The sequence below is a fragment of the Triticum dicoccoides genome, chromosome 2B (genome assembly GCF_002162155.2).
Source record: "Triticum dicoccoides isolate Atlit2015 ecotype Zavitan chromosome 2B, WEW_v2.0, whole genome shotgun sequence".
NCBI classification, from domain to species: domain Eukaryota; kingdom Viridiplantae; phylum Streptophyta; class Magnoliopsida; order Poales; family Poaceae; genus Triticum; species Triticum dicoccoides.
In genome coordinates this window covers 458,688,766-458,707,216 of record NC_041383.1, presented here as the reverse complement: position 1 = coordinate 458,707,216, position 18,451 = coordinate 458,688,766, and the positions used below count along the sequence as shown (strand labels likewise).

General features: G+C 48.3%; 2 protein-coding genes across 2 annotated transcripts; one reads left to right on the top strand and one right to left on the bottom strand.

Moving 5' to 3' along the window:
* The first annotated feature begins 11,020 nt into the window (after positions 1-11,020).
* Positions 11,021-14,782, top strand: LOC119364198 (serine/threonine-protein kinase D6PK-like). The gene is made up of 3 exons (XM_037629626.1): positions 11,021-11,328; positions 11,840-13,523; positions 13,641-14,782. The coding sequence occupies exons 2-3, from the start codon at positions 12,025-12,027 to the stop codon at positions 14,488-14,490; spliced, it is 2,349 nt and encodes a 782-aa protein (XP_037485523.1). The 5' UTR covers positions 11,021-11,328; positions 11,840-12,024; the 3' UTR covers positions 14,491-14,782.
* A 299-nt stretch (positions 14,783-15,081) lies between these two features.
* LOC119364196 (neutral/alkaline invertase 3, chloroplastic-like) lies at positions 15,082-18,208 on the bottom strand. Its single transcript, XM_037629622.1, has 6 exons — positions 17,581-18,208; positions 17,165-17,333; positions 16,860-17,071; positions 15,917-16,410; positions 15,785-15,833; positions 15,082-15,642 (listed from the first exon to the last, which is right to left on the bottom strand). Exons 1-6 carry the CDS (start codon positions 18,091-18,093, stop codon positions 15,313-15,315), a joined length of 1,767 nt encoding a protein of 588 aa, XP_037485519.1. The 5' UTR covers positions 18,094-18,208; the 3' UTR covers positions 15,082-15,312.
* Between the last annotated feature and the right edge of the window lie 243 nt (positions 18,209-18,451).

Sequence of the window (18,451 nt, the reverse complement as noted above, 5' to 3'; positions counted from 1 at the left end):
GATGACTAGAGGGATGTCTATCTAAGTGGGAGTTCTTAAGTAATATGATTAATTGAACTTACTTTATCAAAAACTTAGTCCTGATAGTTTTTTGCATATCTATGTTATAGATCGATGGCCCGTGCTACCGTTCCTTTGAATTTTAATGCGTTTCTAGAGAAAGCTATGTTGAAAGATGATGGCAGCAACTACATGGACTGGGTCTGTAACTTGAGGATTATCCTCATTGCGGCACAGAAGAATTATGTCCTTGATGCACCGCTCGGTGCAAGGCCTGCTGCAGGAGCAGAAGCTGATGTTGTGAATGCCTGGCAAGCTCGATCTGATGACTACTCGTTAGTTTAGTGTGCCATGCTTTACGGCTTAGAATTGGGACTTCAAAGACGTTTTGAATGTCATGGACCATATGAGATGTTCCAGGAGTTGAAGCAAATGCCCGAGTTGAGAGATATGAAGTCTCCAACAAGTTCTATAGCTGCAAGATGGAGGAGAATAGTTCTGTTAGTGAGCACATACTCACAATGTCTGGGTACCATAATCACTTGATTTGGCTGGGAGTTAATCTTCCAGATGATTATGTCATTGACAGAGTTCTTCAATCACTGCCACCAAGCTACAAAGGCTTCGTGATGAACTACAATATGCAAGGATGGAAAAGACTATTCCCGAGCTCTTCGCGATGCTAAAGGCCGCGAAGGTAGAAATCAAGAAGGAGCATCAAGTGTTGATGGTTAACAAAACCACTAATTTCAAGATAAAGGGCAAGGGAAAGAAGAAGGGGAACTTCAAAAAGACTGACAAGCAAGTTGTCGCTCCCAGGAAGAAACCCAAGTTTGGCCCCAAGCCTGAAACTGAGTGCTTCTACTGCAAAGGGACTGGTCACTGGAAGCGGAACTGCCCCAAGTATTTGGCGGATAAGAAGGATGGCAAGGTGAACAAAGGTATATGTGATATACATGTTATTGGTGTGTACCTTACTAATTCTCATAGTACTGTCTGGGTATTTGATACCGGTTCGGTTGCTCATATCTGTAACTCGAAGCAGGGACTACGAATTAAACGAAGATTGGCTAAGGACGAGGTGACGATGCGCGTCGGAAATGGTTCCAAGGTTGATTTGATCACTGTCGGCACGCTACCTCTACATCTACCTTTGGGATTAGTTTTAGACCTGAATAATTGTTATTTGGTGCCAGCCTTGAGCATGAACATTATATCTGGATCTTGTTTAGTGCGAAACGTTTATTCATTTAAATCAGAGAATAATGGTTGTTCTATTTATATGAATAATATCTTTTATGGTCATGCACCCTTGAAGAGTGGTCTATTTCTGTTGAATCTTGATCGTGATGATACACATATTCATAATATTGATGCCCAAAGATGTAAAGTTGATAATGATAGTGCAACTTATTTGTGGCACTGTCGTTTGGGTCATATCGATCTAAAGCGCATGAAGAAACTCCATAAAGATGGACTTTTGGAATCACTTGATTATGAATCATTTGATACTTGCGAACCGTGCCTTATGGGCAAGATGACTAAAACTCCATTCTCCGGAACAATGGAACGAGCTACTGACTTATTGGAAATAATACATACTGATGTATGCAGTCCAATGAGTGTTGATGCTCGTAGCGGGTATCATTATTTTCTGACCTTCACAGATGATTTGAGCAGATATGGGTATATCTACTTAATGAAACACAAGTCTGAAACATTTGAAAAGTTCAAAGAATTTCAGAGTGAAGTGGAGAATCATTGTAACAAGAAAATAAAGTTTCTATGATCTGATCGTGCAGGAGAATATTTGAGTTACGAGTTTGGCCTTCATTTAAAACAATGTGGAATAGTTTCAGAGCTCACGGCACCTAGAACACCACAGCGTAATGGTGTGTCCAAACGTCGTAACCGCACTTTATTGGATATGGTGTGATCTATGATGTCTCTTACCGATTTACCGCTATCGTTTTGGGGTTATGCATTAGAGACAGCTGCATTCACTTTAAATAGGGCACCATCAAAATCCTTTTAGACAACACCGTATGAACTGTGTTTGGAAACAAACCTAAGCTGTCGTTTCTTAAAGTTTGGGGATACGATGCTTATGTCAAACGGCTTCAACCCGATAAGCTCGAACCCAAGTCAGAGAAATGTGTCTTCATAGGATACCCTAAGGAAACAATTGGGCGCACCTTCTATCACAAGTCCGAAGGCAAGATTTTTGTTGCTAAGAACGGAACCTTTCTAGAGAAGGAGTTTCTCTCGAAAGAAGTGAGTGGGAGGAAAGTAGAACTTGATGAGGTAATTGTACCTACTCTCAATTTGGAAAGTAGCTCCTCCGAGAAATCTATTCACATGATGCCTAAACCAATTGGAGAGGTAGTTAATGATAAAGATCATGAAACTACAGATGAAGTTGCTACAGAACCTCGTAGGTCTGGCAGAGCATGATCCGCACAAGAGTGGTACGGTAATCCTGTTCTGGAGGTCATGTTACATGACCATGACGGACATACAAACTATGAAGAAGCTATGATGAGCCCAGATTCCGATAAATTGCTTGAGGCCATGAAATCTGAGATAGGATCCATGTATGAGAACAAAAGTGTGGAGTTTGGTGGATCTGGCCGATGATCGGCGACCCATAGAGAATAAATGGATCTTCAAGAAGAAGACTGACGCAGACGGTAATGTTACAGTCTATAAAGCTCCACTTGTTGCAAAGGGTTTTCGACAAGTTCAAGGAGTTGACTACGATGAAATGTTCTCACCCGTAGCGATGCTTTAGTCTGTCCAAATCATGTTAGCAATTGCTGCATTTTATGATTATGAAATCTGTCAAATGGATGTCAAAACTGCATTCCTTAATGGATTTCTTAAAGAAGAATTGTATATAATGCAACCAGAAGGTTTTGTCGATCCTAAAGATGCTAACAAAGTGTGAAAGCTCCAGCGATCCATTTATGGACTTGTGCAAGTATCTCGGAGTTGGAATATACGCTTTGATGAGGTGATCAAAGCATATGGTTTTATACAGACTTTTGGAGAAGCCTGTATTTCTAAGAAAGTGAGTGGGAGCTCTATATAATTTCTAATATTATATGTGGATGACATATTGTTGATTAGAAATTATGTAGAATTTCTGGATAGCATAAAAGGATACTTGAACAATAATTTTTCAATGAAAGACCTCGGTAAAGCTGCTTACATATTGGGCATCAAGATCTATAGAGATAGATCAAGATGCTTGATAGGACTTTCACAAAGCACATACCTTGATAAAGTTTTGAAGAAGTTCAAAATGGATCAGTCAAAGAAAGGGTTCTTGCATGTGTCACAAGGCGTGAAGTTGAGTCAGACTCAATGCCCGACCACTATAGAAGATAGAGAGAAAATGAAAGTCATTCCCTATGCCTCAGCCATAGGTTCTATCATGTATGCTATGCTATGTACCGGACCTGATGTGTGTCTTGCTATAAGTTTAACAGGGAGGTACCAAAGTAATGCAGGAGTGGATCGCTGGAAGCGGTCAAGAACATCCTAAAGTACCTGAAAAGGACTAGGGATATGTTTCTCGTTTATGGAGGTGACAAAGAGCTTGTCGTAAATGGTTACGATGACGCAAGCTTTAACACTGATCCGGATGACTCTAAGTCACAATCCGGATACATATTTTTATTGAACGGTGGAGCTGTCAGTTGGTGCAGTTCCAAGCTGGTCATCATGGTGGGATCTACGTGTTAAGCAAAGTACATAGCTGCTATGAAAGCAGCAAATGAAGGAGTCTGGATGAAGGAGTTCATATCCGATCTAGGTGTAATACCTAGTGCATCGGGTCCAATAAAAATCTTTTATGACAATACTGGAGCAATTGCCTTCGTGAAGGAATCCAGATTTCACAAAATGCTACTGATCAGGGTATTTGCCCAACAACAAGTGCCACTGATCAGTGTCATCTGGTTTTCTCTAACTGCCACTCATCACTGCACTATCCTAAGCAAGGAAACATCTAAAAAGAGCAACAACAGGTGCCACTCATCAATAGCACCCATGTGCACCCATGCACATTTGGCAGCATTCTAAAATGGTCCTACTACATGCACGTATAACAATCTAGAGCATGCAACACAAACCCTAGCTTCAACATGTATAACAATCTAGAGCATGCAACATGAACATGCCATTTGCATGAACACAAATCCTAGCAAGACCCTACCATGAACACAGATCCTAGCAAAGCACACTAGCATTGGGGATTCTAGCATGAACACAGATGAAGGAAATATGCCCTAGAGGCAATAATAAAGTTGTTATTTTATATTTCCTTATTCATGATAAATTTTTATTATTCATGCTAGAATTGTATTAACTGGAAACTTGATACATGTGTGGATACATAGACAAAACAACGTGTCCCTAGTATGTCTCTACTAGACTAGCTCGTTGATCAAAAGATGGTTAAGTTTCCTAGCCATGGACATGAGTTGTCATTTGATAACGGGATCACATCATTGGTAGAATGATGTGATGGACAAGACCCATCCGTTATCTTAGCATAATGATCGTTCAGTTTTATTGCTACTGCTTTCTTCGTGTCAAATATATATTCCTCCGACTATGAGATTATGTAACTCCCGGACATCATAGGAATGCCTTGTGTGCTATCAAACGTCACAACGTAACTGGATGATTATAAAGATGCTCTACAGGTATCTCCGAAGGTGTTTGTTGGGTTGGCATAGGTCGATATTAGGATTTGTCACTCTGAGTATCAGAGAGGTATCTCTGGGCCCTCTCGGTAATGCACATCATATGAATCCTTGCAAGAAATGTGACTAATGAGTTAGTTACGGGATGATGCAGTACAAAACAAGTAAAGAGACTTGCCGGTAACGAGATTGAACTAGGTATAGAGATACCGACGATCAAATCTCGGGCAAGTAACATACTGATGACAAAGGGAATAGCTATGTTGACATTGCGGTTCGACCGATAAAGATCTTCGTAGAATATGTGGGAACCAATATGAGCATCCAGGTTCCGCTATTGGTTATTGACCGAAGAGGTGTCTCAGTCATGTCTACATAGTTCTCGAACCCGTAGGGTTCGCACGCTTAACGTTCGATGACGATTGGTACTATATGAGTTATGTGTTTTGGTGACCGAAGGTTGTTCGGAGTCTCGGATGAGATCACAGACATGATGAGGAGTCTCGAAATGGTCGAGGGGTAAAGATTGATATATTGGAAGGTTATATTCAGACACCAGAATGGTTTCGGAAAATTTCGGATGATTTTCGAAGTACCGGGAGGTTACCTGAACCCCCGGGGAAATAATGGGCCAACATGGGCCATAGGAGAGAGGGGAGCCAGCCCACAAGAGGTGGCCGCGCCCCCCTCCCATAGGGAGTCTGAATCGGACTAGGGGAGGGGGCGCGCGCCCCTTTCCTTCTCCGGTTCCCTCTCCCTTCCCCTTTTACCCTCCGAAAAGAAGGAAAAAGAATGTGTGTGTGTGTGGGGGGGGGGCGAATCCTACTAGGAGTGGAGTCCTAGTAGGACTCCCCCTCCCATGGTGCCCCCCTTGGTGGTCGGCCTCCTCCTCCTCTCCTTTATATACTGAGGCGGGGGGGGGGGGGCACCCCAAAGGCACAACAATTGTCTTAGCCGTGTGCGGTGCCCCCCTCCACCGTTTACTCCTCCGATAGTATCATCGTAGTGCTTAGGCAAATCCCTACGCGGATCACATAACCAACACCGTCATCACGCCGTCATGCTGACGGAACTCATCGACTCCATCGACACTCTGCTGGACCAAGAGTTTGAGGGATGTCATCGAGCTGAACATGTGCAGAACTCGGAGGCGCCGTACATTCGGCACTTGATCGGTTGATTCGAGAAGACGTTCGACTACATCAACCGCGTTAAGTTAACGCTTTCGCTTTCGGTCTACGAGGGTACATGGACACACTCTTCCCCTCTCGTTGTTATGCATCTCCTAGATAGATCTTGCATGAGCGTAGATTTTTTTTGAAATTGCATGCTACGTTTCCCAACAACAGATACTAGGATGAACACAGATCCTAGGAAAGCACTAGAACATTATCCTAGGACACACACTAGATGTGTTTGGATGCTGGGCTATCCCTCTATTGGACAGGATAGCCGTTTTTACGTGGATGGCAGTCGTTTGGTTTCCGGACGAGTTGGGATAGGGATGGCCAGATGCTTCGAATATTCCTCCAAAACACGGCTATGCGCGTCTGCGAAAATCTCGCGGATGTGGGCATCCCGCCGCGTGGCCCGCAATTTTTTTTTCTCTGCTCTATCTATCTCTTTTCCCCTTTCCATCTCTCTTGTCTCCGTGGCAGTGTCAGCGGCAGATCGAAGCCCGACGACGAAGGTGAGCGCGCAGCGGCGCCGGCAGATCGAATCCCAGGGACGACAGTGAGTGCATAGCGGCATGACTCTCTCCTCCTTTGTCAGCAGAGGCCGTCGCGTCGGCAGCCAACACAGGAGAGTGCCGTGCGCGGCCGCCAGAGCCGTGCGGATGGCGGCGCTGGCCCTGCTTCTCTCTGTCCGGTGCGCCGGTTCTGCGCCCCGTGCGCGGGCGCTGCGCATGCGGTGCCGACCCTGTATCTGTCCGGCAGGTGCCCATGTTGTGCGCCCCATGAGCAGGTGTTGCGCGCGCTACGCCGGCGGCCGATCTTGCTAGCTGTGCGGCCAAACTTGCTGCGTGTATTGCGGCGGCCATATGTACTGATGTGTGCTTTCTCCATTGATTTTCTATCCAACCCGCTAATCATTTTTTCTTGATTTTGTGTGCTGCAGCTCCGGTCAAAGGCTATCCACATCCAAGATTCAACCTTCAAACCAGACAAAACATAGGCTAACCTCATTCATCAACCAAATAGAAAGTATGGTTGTCCTTATCCAGCTGGATATGGATGCCCATAGCCACTCTACTATGTCCCTCTAACCAAACGCATCCACTGTAGCACACAAGAACAGATCGGTCGGATTGAATTCGATTGGGATGGCATCCAATCAGATCTACTCGAATCCTATCTAATCCGATCGAATCCACTAACTACTAGCACATGCCTAAGAAATAAATCCCTAATCTACATCTACAAGCAAACATTGGGGGGTTTGACTCACCGGAGCTTGCGCAGTCGCCGCGAACCGAGGCCAGGCGAAAACCCCGGCGAGAAGGAGAGAGGTGGCGGAGAAAAGGAGGAGCCGGCCCTAGAGACGGGCTGCGGCATCGGCCCCATGCTCATGGCCACGCCGGAGGACGAGGAGGACGGGGCGCCGACAGGAGAAAACCCTTGGACGGGGTTCAAGAAAACCCCCTGCCCATTGAGGTCCCAAGAAGCGGCGGCAGCCCAGGAGCACGAGGTCTGGAATCGATGGCTGAGCAGGAACGGCCGGCACCGCATTGGCCGACCCTCGTGGTGGCCGACAACAGATGGGGGACGGCGCTCGCAGTGCCGGCGCCAGGTCCCTTCCCGAGTTTTGGAGCTCGGCCAGCCAGCGCTCCTGGATGCTGGCGATGCGCTGGTCGACAGGGATCAGAGGACGGCGTGGCGGTGGGCGAGGCGGAGCCATCAGAGGAGAGGAGAGGGAGAGGCGGTGAGGCAGAGAGGGAGCGGTGGGAAAGTGCGGGCTGGACGGTGACAGGAGAGTGGAGGAGAGTTATGAGCCGTCTCATCCGTCTCTCACGCTGCCCGATACATGCAACCCCCTGCACGCGTGGCCGCGCCGAGTCAGGCTCGCGAGAAACTCGGCAGTTTCTGCAGGGCCAGGCTTCGGCCTGCCTTAAATTCCATGCGGAACACAAAACGCGTGCAGTCCAAGCTACTAAACAGGCCGCGCACATTTCACGCGGACCTGGTTAGGCTGCATGCGGGTAACCGAACATGCCCTTGGCAAACAACTCGGCACTAGGCAGAACCAGCGATTCCGGTGATACTGTTCACTCGAGACCGTCCATTTTGAACTGGGTACGAGCTTAACAAATTTAAGAAGGCGGTTAGATCAAACGCCAGCTTGGAGTAGTTACACCGGACTAAAAGAAAATCCAGCAGATTGTGATGACCGAGGTCGTGCAGACCTCAACCAATATAAAAACTGCTCCGGTAGGAGATTTACGAGCATATTTTAAGAACTCCAAGTGTAGTACTACTACCCCGTAAAACAATATTGGATCAACGTGCAAATCGTAGTATCAAACAATCACTAGGCGTTCGCGTCACGCGGCGGGCATGCTCTTATGTCTGCTTGCACCTGATGGCTGGAACATTTCCCTTTCCTTTTTTTGCAAATCGTGTAAATTTGCGATCTAATTCCGCAAGACACTTTGTTCGACCAAGGCGCAAACCATTAAAAGTAGTGGTCAAGGGAATCCAAAGGGTGAGAGAGATGATAGCACAGCATGTCAGCACCGCGTATGAATGTTGATCACCGGTACAGTACTGCTGGTACGTGCGTACTAGCGAGATTTTTGGAAAATACCCCACGGACCCTCGCAATCTTTATCCCTGCCATCTCTCTTCTCTGTAATGGCCGGAGACCACGTACCGTTACCGTCTTTACTCTCTACTAGTGCCATGTAGATCTACTAGCTTGGTTGGTATGCTGACTGGTTCTTGCGGAAGCACGGCGATGATACGGCCGATGCACGGAGACGATTAACTGAAGTAACGAAGGGGCCCACAGCCCACATGCCCGGCTGTTTAAATTATGCACGGCAGTTGGGAGTACTTGCATCGGAGCCATCGAGACAGTCTCGGGGCCGGAGAGGGTCCTGTTGCTGTTGCTGTTGGTTTGTTTCAAAAGTTTGCGGAGGGAAAGATCCAAGGAACGAACGGAGGGGCACAAAGGCGTTCCCATGTTCCGTTTTGCAAGAGCTGGCAAGTGTGCGGGCCGGTGAGCGTTGCGTTGCGTCGCCTCCCTTTTTTTACCCCCGCATTCCGATGCGCGGCGAGCTTCTAGGCGGCACTGACCGCAGGCCGCATTCGACGGACTACAAGAATCAAAACCTGATGGTGTCGCAAGTTTCACGTCGTGACGAAATATACAAGAAGACATTTGATTTCGGTTTAGATTTTATTTAGAGAGAGTGGATTCCTCGTTGAGGCAAAACAAAACACACCGGAGGGGAAGGTGGAGGCGTTCCTACGCCAGCCACCACCACTGGTTCCATTCCATCGTGTTCTTGCTTCACACACCAGTTGGGTTGGTACCAACATCCCTTGCCCCACAAGCGAAACATCGTGCTCTTTCTTTCTTGTATCGAAACGTCCGTCCGCTCGATACCTCGACATCCACCCAGATCTATTTCGGCTCGTATCCTACAGGCAGGAGGGCAGGCTGCAACATCCATCCCGCAAGAGGCACAGCTGCGGTTGCACTGCCAGGTCGGTGTCAGCCCGTGTACTCTACTGGCGAGCGACTCGGGGTACAATCCACCCGGCCGACGGCGGACCGCAACTGGCGAGGGTGAGACGACACGGCACCCGCGCCGCGCGTTTGGGCAAAGGATCAAGCGAGACGCGAGGTGCGCGTGGAGCAGATGAATGCGTGCGTAAAACGACGAGAGCAGTGGGGGTGGGGCAGGCGCTCTGCGGCGGGGATACAAGGCTCGCACGAGGCGTACGTGGAGTGTGAGCCTCTGGCTCAGCCGGAAAAAAAAACACATATTTATTTGGGAAACAGATTCTGTCAGTTATATTATGATGCATTTTTGCAACAGTGTTTTCATCAAGTAAATCGATCCTAACATAGATGAAAATGCCACCAATGCGTACAACACGGAAAAATGAACAACATTCATATAAGGCACGTTTTCATCAGATGCACGGATTAAAAGTTACAGTTTTAATACTCCCTCCTTCCCAAAATATAGGGCGTATTAGCTTTTTCATGCAATCCCATAATATTAGGCGCAGACTACTTCCTCTCTCTCTCTCTTGTACAATTAAGAATCCCTATTTTTCTGGAAATAAAACAAATCACGTCTGATGGATCTCTCATGATGTTAGCTCACGTAAAAAATTGTACGACGGCTCACGTAATAAACTAACGATAGACCTGCATTAATCTTCGTGCTGAAACTAATACGCCTAATAACATGGGAAGGAGGGAGTATAAGGTAGTGCAACTCCTTTCAGTTAGGCGTTGCACTACACGGACAGCTCCTTTCAGCTAGGCGCTGCACAATCAGGAGTGAGGCACGGGCTGCCACGCTGGACCGGCGTGCGGCGCCTAAGAACCAGATACTGCACAGTATAGTGTGGCGCCTATATGTCGGGCGTCACTCGAAACGGCCAGTTCAGTGAATTTTTTTCAAAAGCAGTTCAGATTGTGAATTATTTTCATTCTTAGGTCAAATATTTGTTTTTCGCCGCCTCAGCCGGTGGTGGGCGCCTCTCTACCACGCAGCCGCGGCCAGGCCGAGGCACACATACATACAGATACAGTGGTGCGCCCCTAAGCAGCGGCGGCACGACATGACGCAGTGCTGTTGACGTGACGGACCGCGCAGGTAACGGCACAATCAGTTTGCCTCCCGCGAATATAACAAGCTGATTACTACTCCACTTACTCCAGTAGTAGTACCATCTTCTGGCTACGATTGCATCCACTACTGTGGCTAGAGATCGACAGTCTCTGTAGTGGTAGCTTTGAATCCGTTTACAAATAAAGAAATTACAGCTTGCTTTCTGCATCCGGGTCCGTATTCTTGTCGTCCTGTACCGGCGTCGAGCGTGATAACACAAGTCGTCAAAAGGAAAAGTAAAAAAGAAAAGCCCCTCCCATCCCCTCCCCTCCCGCTGGCTAGGCTAGGGAGACACGGAAAAGGGTGAGGAGAGAGACGCGTGAAAGGGAGGCACGCTACGCCCTGCTACAGGCAGCATTAATAAATAGCGGCCATAAATAAACAAGCGTAAATCCTAGGGTAGGGGTGGTGGTGGTGGTGGTGCGTGTTTTTATTGGTTTGCGGTGGGGGCGCGTCGCTCGCTCGCGTAGCCATAGCCATAGCATGGGGCTGCCGTGGTAGAGAGAGAAAGGCACGCAGCCGCAGCTAGAGTGAGAGAGAGAGAGTGTGTGAGCCTGTGAGGGAGAGGATAGGAAAGAGGGGGGAGCGGCCGCTCTCATCTCGTCTTCCTCTTTTGCATCCTCGCGAGATGTGCGCGCATTGCTGCTCGAGCTGACTGCCGCCTCTTCCCCTGCTCCTCATCCCCATCTCCCTTGTCCTACTCGCCGCCGCTCCTTCAAAACCCTCCGTCTCGCCTCCGCCGCCGCCGCCGCCGCCCTCCCGCCGGTAAGAGTCTCCCGCTCCAAAATCCAAATCCCCCGCTTCTCTTCTCTTCTCTCTCTCTCGTGCGCAAATCTGGTTCTTCCTCTCTCTTTCTTGACTCTGCGCGTTTGTGCCTTTGGCTTGGCTCAAAGTAACCCCATTTTGTTCGCCCATCCGCTGCTTGCGTCTTCTTGTCCCTCAAGCCGCCCAGAGGTTTACGGATCTTGCATCAGTTCGCTGCGAAAAAGAGAGAGGGGAGAGCGAAACCCCACCTCACCTACCGCATCTATGTCCCTTTTGCTTTCGTTTTTTCTATGGTTATATTTTTTCAAATTTTAACTAGGGGGTGGGGAAGGGGTGACTGTAGTGGTATACATAATAATGAGTACAAGGGCACCAAGATCGGCTCAAGCTCCAGTTTTGCCTCAGATTCCTACGCTTTTTCCTCCACTATGCTAGTGCCAATAAGGTTCTTTCTTGTGTCTCAAATGAATACCCGCACCATCTGATCCAGTTTATGCTTACTCTCTTGCAGGGCTCGTGATGCCGCTTCTTGATCCGGGAAAGCCGCTTCTTTTGTCACCAAACTGCAGACACCAACGGTCCTAGCTTGAAGCGCATCACCACCCCACCCAGATGCGATTCCTGCTCGCAGAGCTCCGTAAGTCAATACTCTAGTAGGAGGGAGCAGTTTTGGAGGCGGTGGGAGTGCTGGAGAGGATGGGTTCTTCAGGGTGCCCGGAGATAGTCGAACTGGTGGATGAGACCAAAGACGCCCGTCCGGGCGGGGTCACCCACCTGAGGGTGAGGGTGAAGCCGGTGGGGCAGGAGCACGGGGGGCGGTCGTGCTCGGTTGAGGATGACCTCGACCGGCTCCTCAGATCCTTCAATGTGCGCACCTCCGCGCGGGCTTCTGGGCAGACGAGCACGGACAAGAGGCTTATTGCGCTTGGGAAGGCGCCCATGTCGAGCTCGGAGATCGTGGAGTCTGTGAGCTTGAAGCAGGCCCTCAGGAAGATGTGCATCTCCCAGGCCTCGGAGATGGCCGCCATGAAGAGGACGTCCAAGCCCGCGGCTGTGTCGAATACTCCTGAATCTGGGGCGATTAAGAAGCTTTATGCCTCTGTTGTGGTTCCAACAGACGAGGATCAAGATGGGAAGAGCAAGGTTGAGAAGGCCGTTGCTTTGCCTGACAAGGTCGTAGTAAGTTCACCAGTCAAGTTGGTTGAAGCTAGTAAAAAGGTGCACAGTAAAGGTTCAGCTAACAAGCATGTGCGATCAGCTTCTCCAACCAAGGCCAAGGTCCAAAAAACCAGTATCCAAGATGTCATCAGTAATAAGTCACTGGAGGCAAGTGAAGATCCCTCTGCTGGAAGAGCTGTGGCAAAACAGAGAAAGGGTAAATCTCCAAAAGCATCTAGCCCGCGAGCTGTTCCAGTAGGAGGCTCACGCCTGGTGTTTCGCAGCAAATCCTCCACTAAAAAGAAGGTTAAACCAGAACCAGCTGCAGCAGTGGCGTCCCAGAAGCATTGCGAAGCGAAAGGTTCCGGTTCTCACAGTAAGAAGCAACAGGAGGCCCTTCAGGATGAACCCAAAACCCCAGCACCAAACAACAAGAAGGGCGCTGATGGCTCTCTCGGTCCCGAAGGAGTTGATTTTGGCAAAGGATGCTATGTCAGTGGGATCCCTAGTTCACAGCCTGGTGAATTGTCAAGGTCGAAGGAAAAGGGTGAAAGCTCCCAAAGCTCAAAGAGCAGCATCGGTGACTATAGCACAAGTACAAGCATCAGTGAAGATAGTTATGGTAGTTTCAGTGCTAATGGCAGCAGGCCTCACATGTCAAAAGATGTCAGATGGGAAGCCATGAGGCGCATAGCGATCCAACAAGGGACCCTAGGATTGAAGAACTTCAAGCTTCTCAAACAGCTTGGCTGTGGAGATATTGGCACTGTTTATCTGGCTGAGTTGGTGGGTTCGGACTGCATGTTTGCACTCAAGGTTATGGACATTGAGTACCTAATAAGCCGGAAGAAGATGCTGAGGGCTCAAACCGAGAGGGAGATACTGCAAATGCTTGACCACCCGTTTCTTCCCACCCTGTATTCTTATTTCACGACAGATAATCTGTCTTGCCTAGTCATGGAATATTGTCCAGGCGGCGATCTGCATGTCCTAAGGCAGAAGCAACCTACCAGGTGTTTTTCAGAAGCCGCTGCTAGGTAAATAACTTTAGCCATGGTATTTATGTGTTATCTTACCGACCAATTGTGCCTGCATTTCTGGCAGAAAATCATGTTTCAAGTTACTTAACTCATCAGGATTATGTCTCTTTGCAGGTTTTACGTCGCTGAAGTTCTCCTAGCATTGGAGTATCTGCATATGTTGGGGGTTATATATCGCGATCTGAAGCCTGAGAACATACTTGTTCGTGAAGATGGGCACATCATGCTCTCCGACTTTGATCTGTCCCTGAGGTGTTCAGTTAATCCCATGCTTGTGAGGTGCTCATCAGTAGGAAGAGATGAACCTCCTAGGCCTTCCGGACCTTGTGCTGAAAGCTGCATCGATCCACTGTGTATCCAGCCATCCTGGGCCAACTCTTCTTGCTTCACACCTCGGCTGGTATCTTCTACACCTTCCAGGACACGGAGAGCTGAGCCCCTGAAGAAACCATCACTTCCGCAGCTTGTCGTCGAGCCGACTGATGCAAGGTCAAATTCGTTTGTCGGAACCCATGAATACCTTGCCCCGGAGATCATCAGAGGAGATGGCCATGGCAGCTCGGTCGATTGGTGGACTCTTGGCATCTTTCTGTATGAATTGCTCTACGGCAAGACACCATTCAGGGGACCTGGCAATGACGAAACACTTACAAATGTGGTCTCACAGGGGCTGAAGTTCCCTGATAGCCCAGCTGTCAGCTACCAGGCTCGCGATCTGATCAGAGGGTTGCTTGTGAAGGAGCCAGAGCTCCGGCTAGGCTCGAGGAAAGGAGCTGCCGAGATCAAGCGGCATCCCTTCTTCCAAGGCCTGAACTGGGCCTTGATCCGTTGGACTGCACCGCCCGAGACCCCGAAAAGCGTCGACGCCTCAACCCTTACGGCAGCGGTAGCACGGAAGAAGAAGGAAGGCAAGTGCCTCGAGTTCCGGATGAATGGAGACGACATTGAGTTCGAGCTCTTCTAGTGGTGGCAGTAGTAGCAGTAGAAGCTGTAGTGGTAGTACGTTGTGTTCTGAAGAATATCCATACCGTGGTAGCTAGAAGTAGTAGTCCCACAGTTCCCCAGTCCCCACTCCCCTGCAGTTTTTCTGTTGAAAATGAATTATCAGTAGAGTAAGGTCGGGTGTTGTGCCTGTAACTTTATTCCTTGTTAATACCATCAGATATCAGATGAGCAATGGCCTTGTGCAAGCATTTTTCTTTTGAATGCAGCCATGGTCTTGCAAGCAATTGCAGCTGGTAGAACATTGTTGTGCACTACTGCTGCAGTAGTCGTTGTTTCTTGATATGTAGCAGTAACTCAAGTAACGTCCAGTAATAAGTTGTGTAACATGCGTTCTTGTTCATTAATATCATAAAGTTAGGAGTAAGGATTTAGCAATCAAGTACTCCCTCCGTTCTGAATATTTTAGTGCTAGATACATCCATTTGAGCGACAAGTAATTCGGAACGGAGGGAGTATGTGTCTGTCACTGACTTCACAATTATGTTATGGGTTTGTGTTGCTAAATGCTGATGGGATGAATCGCTAGCGTGCACCAGTAATTGCTTGGATGTGAACCATTCTATGGTGCTGACCGGAGTAGCATAAACAATATGGTGCATCTGTGCTGTGATTACCTTACAATTAACCATAAACAGAATGACAGCGTCTCAAAAGTGGGCATTTCCACTAGACAAGTTCACTGTAATATGTACAAATCCTGGTGGTATATGTGCGTTTCGCACAAAAAAACTGAACACTGCTACGTCTATGAACCCCCCTAACATTGGAGCTGCTGTTAGACTTACACAATGTAGGTCTTCTTCAGGGCTTTCCTGCCACGCTTCCTGTTCGGGTTGCATGAATCAGCCATGAGATTAAAAGCATTAGCAAATTCCTCGTCTTCGTTGTTACAGAGTATTCTAGACTTTTCAGGGTTTTCGAGCAGCAGCTTGGCCACAAGGAAGCCCGCAATGGACCACGTTTGGAATAGTCGAGCTTGTTTGCCGATGAACCGCCCACGCTTAGTATCGTAGTATTCAGGCCATTTATCCGCGGAAATACGCCTCTCAGCCACCTCCACGGCTCTTGCTGCAATCTCAGGCCGCTTCATCTTGATACATGCCACTGTAAGCTGCCAAAAGAAAAACAAGAAACTGATTGACATTTACAATCAAGAGCAAATGGTGCTAAGTAATCAATCCAAACACTCGACAAGGTCTCGAGGTTTGCAAAGTACACATCAAAATTTCAAACATGATGCTTAAGTTGCAAACCTGCCACAACAATGTTGGCCAGGAACCTGCATTATGGTATGACCAAGGCCTGCAGCAAAACAAAATAAATGTTATGAGGAGATGCAAATGATCTGCAAGACTCGCAGAAGTAGGCAACAATCTAGGACTCACGTGTTTTTAGGGTCGCTCCCTGTAATGTATTTCCACTCTTGATCCTCGAGAGCAGGATAACATATCTTCAATGGCATTTCTGCCACTAGATCAGACCATTTGGCTTCAACTAGATCCAGAATAGCATGGGATTGGCGGGTTGTTGCCAAACTGCTTACTATAGACCACAAGTTCCCCAGAGAAAAGAATCGGAAATCCATGTGAGCTGGTTGCAGGTTTCCAATCAAGTAACCCCCTTCCGGAGGGATCCATTCAACTAGCCACGGAGGAATCTGATCAGGATATATGTTAAACTTGTTGACAGCATCATAAGAATATTCTTCTGTTTTGTATCGATATATCTCATTTAGCTTTCTCTTGTCAAGCCAGTAATATTCCCTAATATGAAAAGAGAGCGCCATAAGCCTGTTATTTAGGGCACGGATCAAGTCAGCAGATCCATCTTCTGGGGTAAGCATCTCACGTGCACACAAGAGGGCTGAATAGAACAGTGACTGCACAAGAAATGAAAATGATATATGAGAAATCATGCATAAATAGCAGAAAGTAATCCTCACTCATCTACAGAATAGCAGGGGAGGATCACGTGGCACTATTAACCATAATCTTAGAATGACCTGAATAACCATGTTTTTAAAGACAGGTGCCTTTGGTTCTCAAAAAAAAAAAGACAGGTGCTTCGATTGGCCAATATTTGTGGTTTCAGGCCAGAACTGTGCTCTGTGCAGTGAAATGAGTGACACCCAAAAAGAATTCAAGACATGTAAGAACTCTCTCATTCCTTGTGTAAAAATATACCATACCCCATAACTGTATTTACTATTTAGTGCCTGTGCCATCGTCATATATCTTTGTGTTGCTATGGTTATGTGCTTTTGCTGTTTGTTGTGTGTGTGTGTGTGTGATGTTTCACTGCGCTGTTATTTTCGGACATTTGTGCTACCTGAATCTCCAGTGGGTGTCCATGGATACCCATTCGACGATCCATCATGCAGGATCCATCAGTGACTAGCAATGTGGGGAACATGTCAAACCCATCAGCTAAGCAGAGCTTCAAGATCAATTTTATTCCAGTCTGGACATCGATTCTCTCGTGAAATGAAAGGTCTCCTGAACATTTTCCATATGCCCTCAGTAATATGATCCACCATAGACCTGAAAACCATCATTAAGGCTCTTTATTTTTTATGCTATACGCATATTAACAGAGTCAACATTACCTGAATTAAAAGGTTTTAATTTTTTTACCTGAATCAACTGGTGCCACACGGCCTATAGCAGCCTCCCCAAAATCAGGATCCAGGACTTCCTCAGTTGCGCCCTCTTCATCACCTTCAAGCGGAACGACACGCACCTTGAAACTAGCTGGCATCAAGCCTTGCCCTGGACTGTGGCAGTCCATGGTTTTCTCCCAGCTCTATAGATGGTCAACAATCAGCTTTTACAAATTATTACAAGCTTCATACATGATAGGCAGTACATTGAGCACAATGGTATCCTGAGTTCCTGACTCAACTAATAATTTCATATAGGTTGTGCTTAATCTTATTGGAACTGAGGAATGATTCAATTGCATACACATTATTAACACAAGTAAGATTAGCATCTGTATTGACAGACACCAACCGACCGAAATACTCCTACTAGTATGAAGGGTGGGTGACCTGGAGCTGGAGCGTGTGCAGGATGAAGTTGCGGACGATGTCATACTCCCCCTTGAGCAGGAATGCGATGCCCGAGGGCACGAAGTCCCGGATGAAGACCTGGTCGTAGTTGAGCGGGCTGGAGTCGTTGGGGTCGCAGGCGGCGATGGTGCCCACGGGGCTGCCGCAGTAGCTCACCACCGATTCCCGGAGGAGCGCCCACGCCTCCACCTCCAGGTCGCTCGCCGCGCGCCGCCTCTGCTGCGGCGCGTGGTCGGCGGCGCCGTTCAAGTCCCTCCCGGCGAAATCGCCGGCGGGAGCGGGAGCGGGAGGCTTGAGGGCGGGGTCATGGTCGTGCGCTCTCGGGTTGCTGCTGGGATGCAGCGAGCTGGCGGCGCGGGGAGGGTTCCGCCGCCTCCCGCCCTTCCTCGCATGGGATCCGACCCCGAACCTGAGGGAGGTGAGCCGCGGGGGCGCCGCGCCGGAGCATCCGAGATGCAGGCGCAGCGGGGCGGCAGCCTGTGCGATCCCCATGCGATGGGAGGAGCCGTCGAATCGAACCTGTGTTGAGCCGCAAAAGCGAAACTGACGGGATTGATTGGCTGTGCGCGGGGCACGAGGGGGATGCAAACAAAGGCGTTCCAGTGGGCGAAGCGAAGCGCCGTTTTGGCTGCTTGTCGCTGAGGCCGTCCGTCACGGAGGGGTGGGCGACGGGGACCCGTGCGTGGCCACCACTCGGTGCTTCTCTCCCTATACACGCCACGCCTCTCCCTGCCTCGATGCTAGTCTCATCTAGTTTTGCCACTATGAACGTTATCAATCAGTTGCTTTTCCAAATTTAAAAGGCCACCCATATAAAGAATAATCCAAAGGCTAAATAAAAAAGTACGTA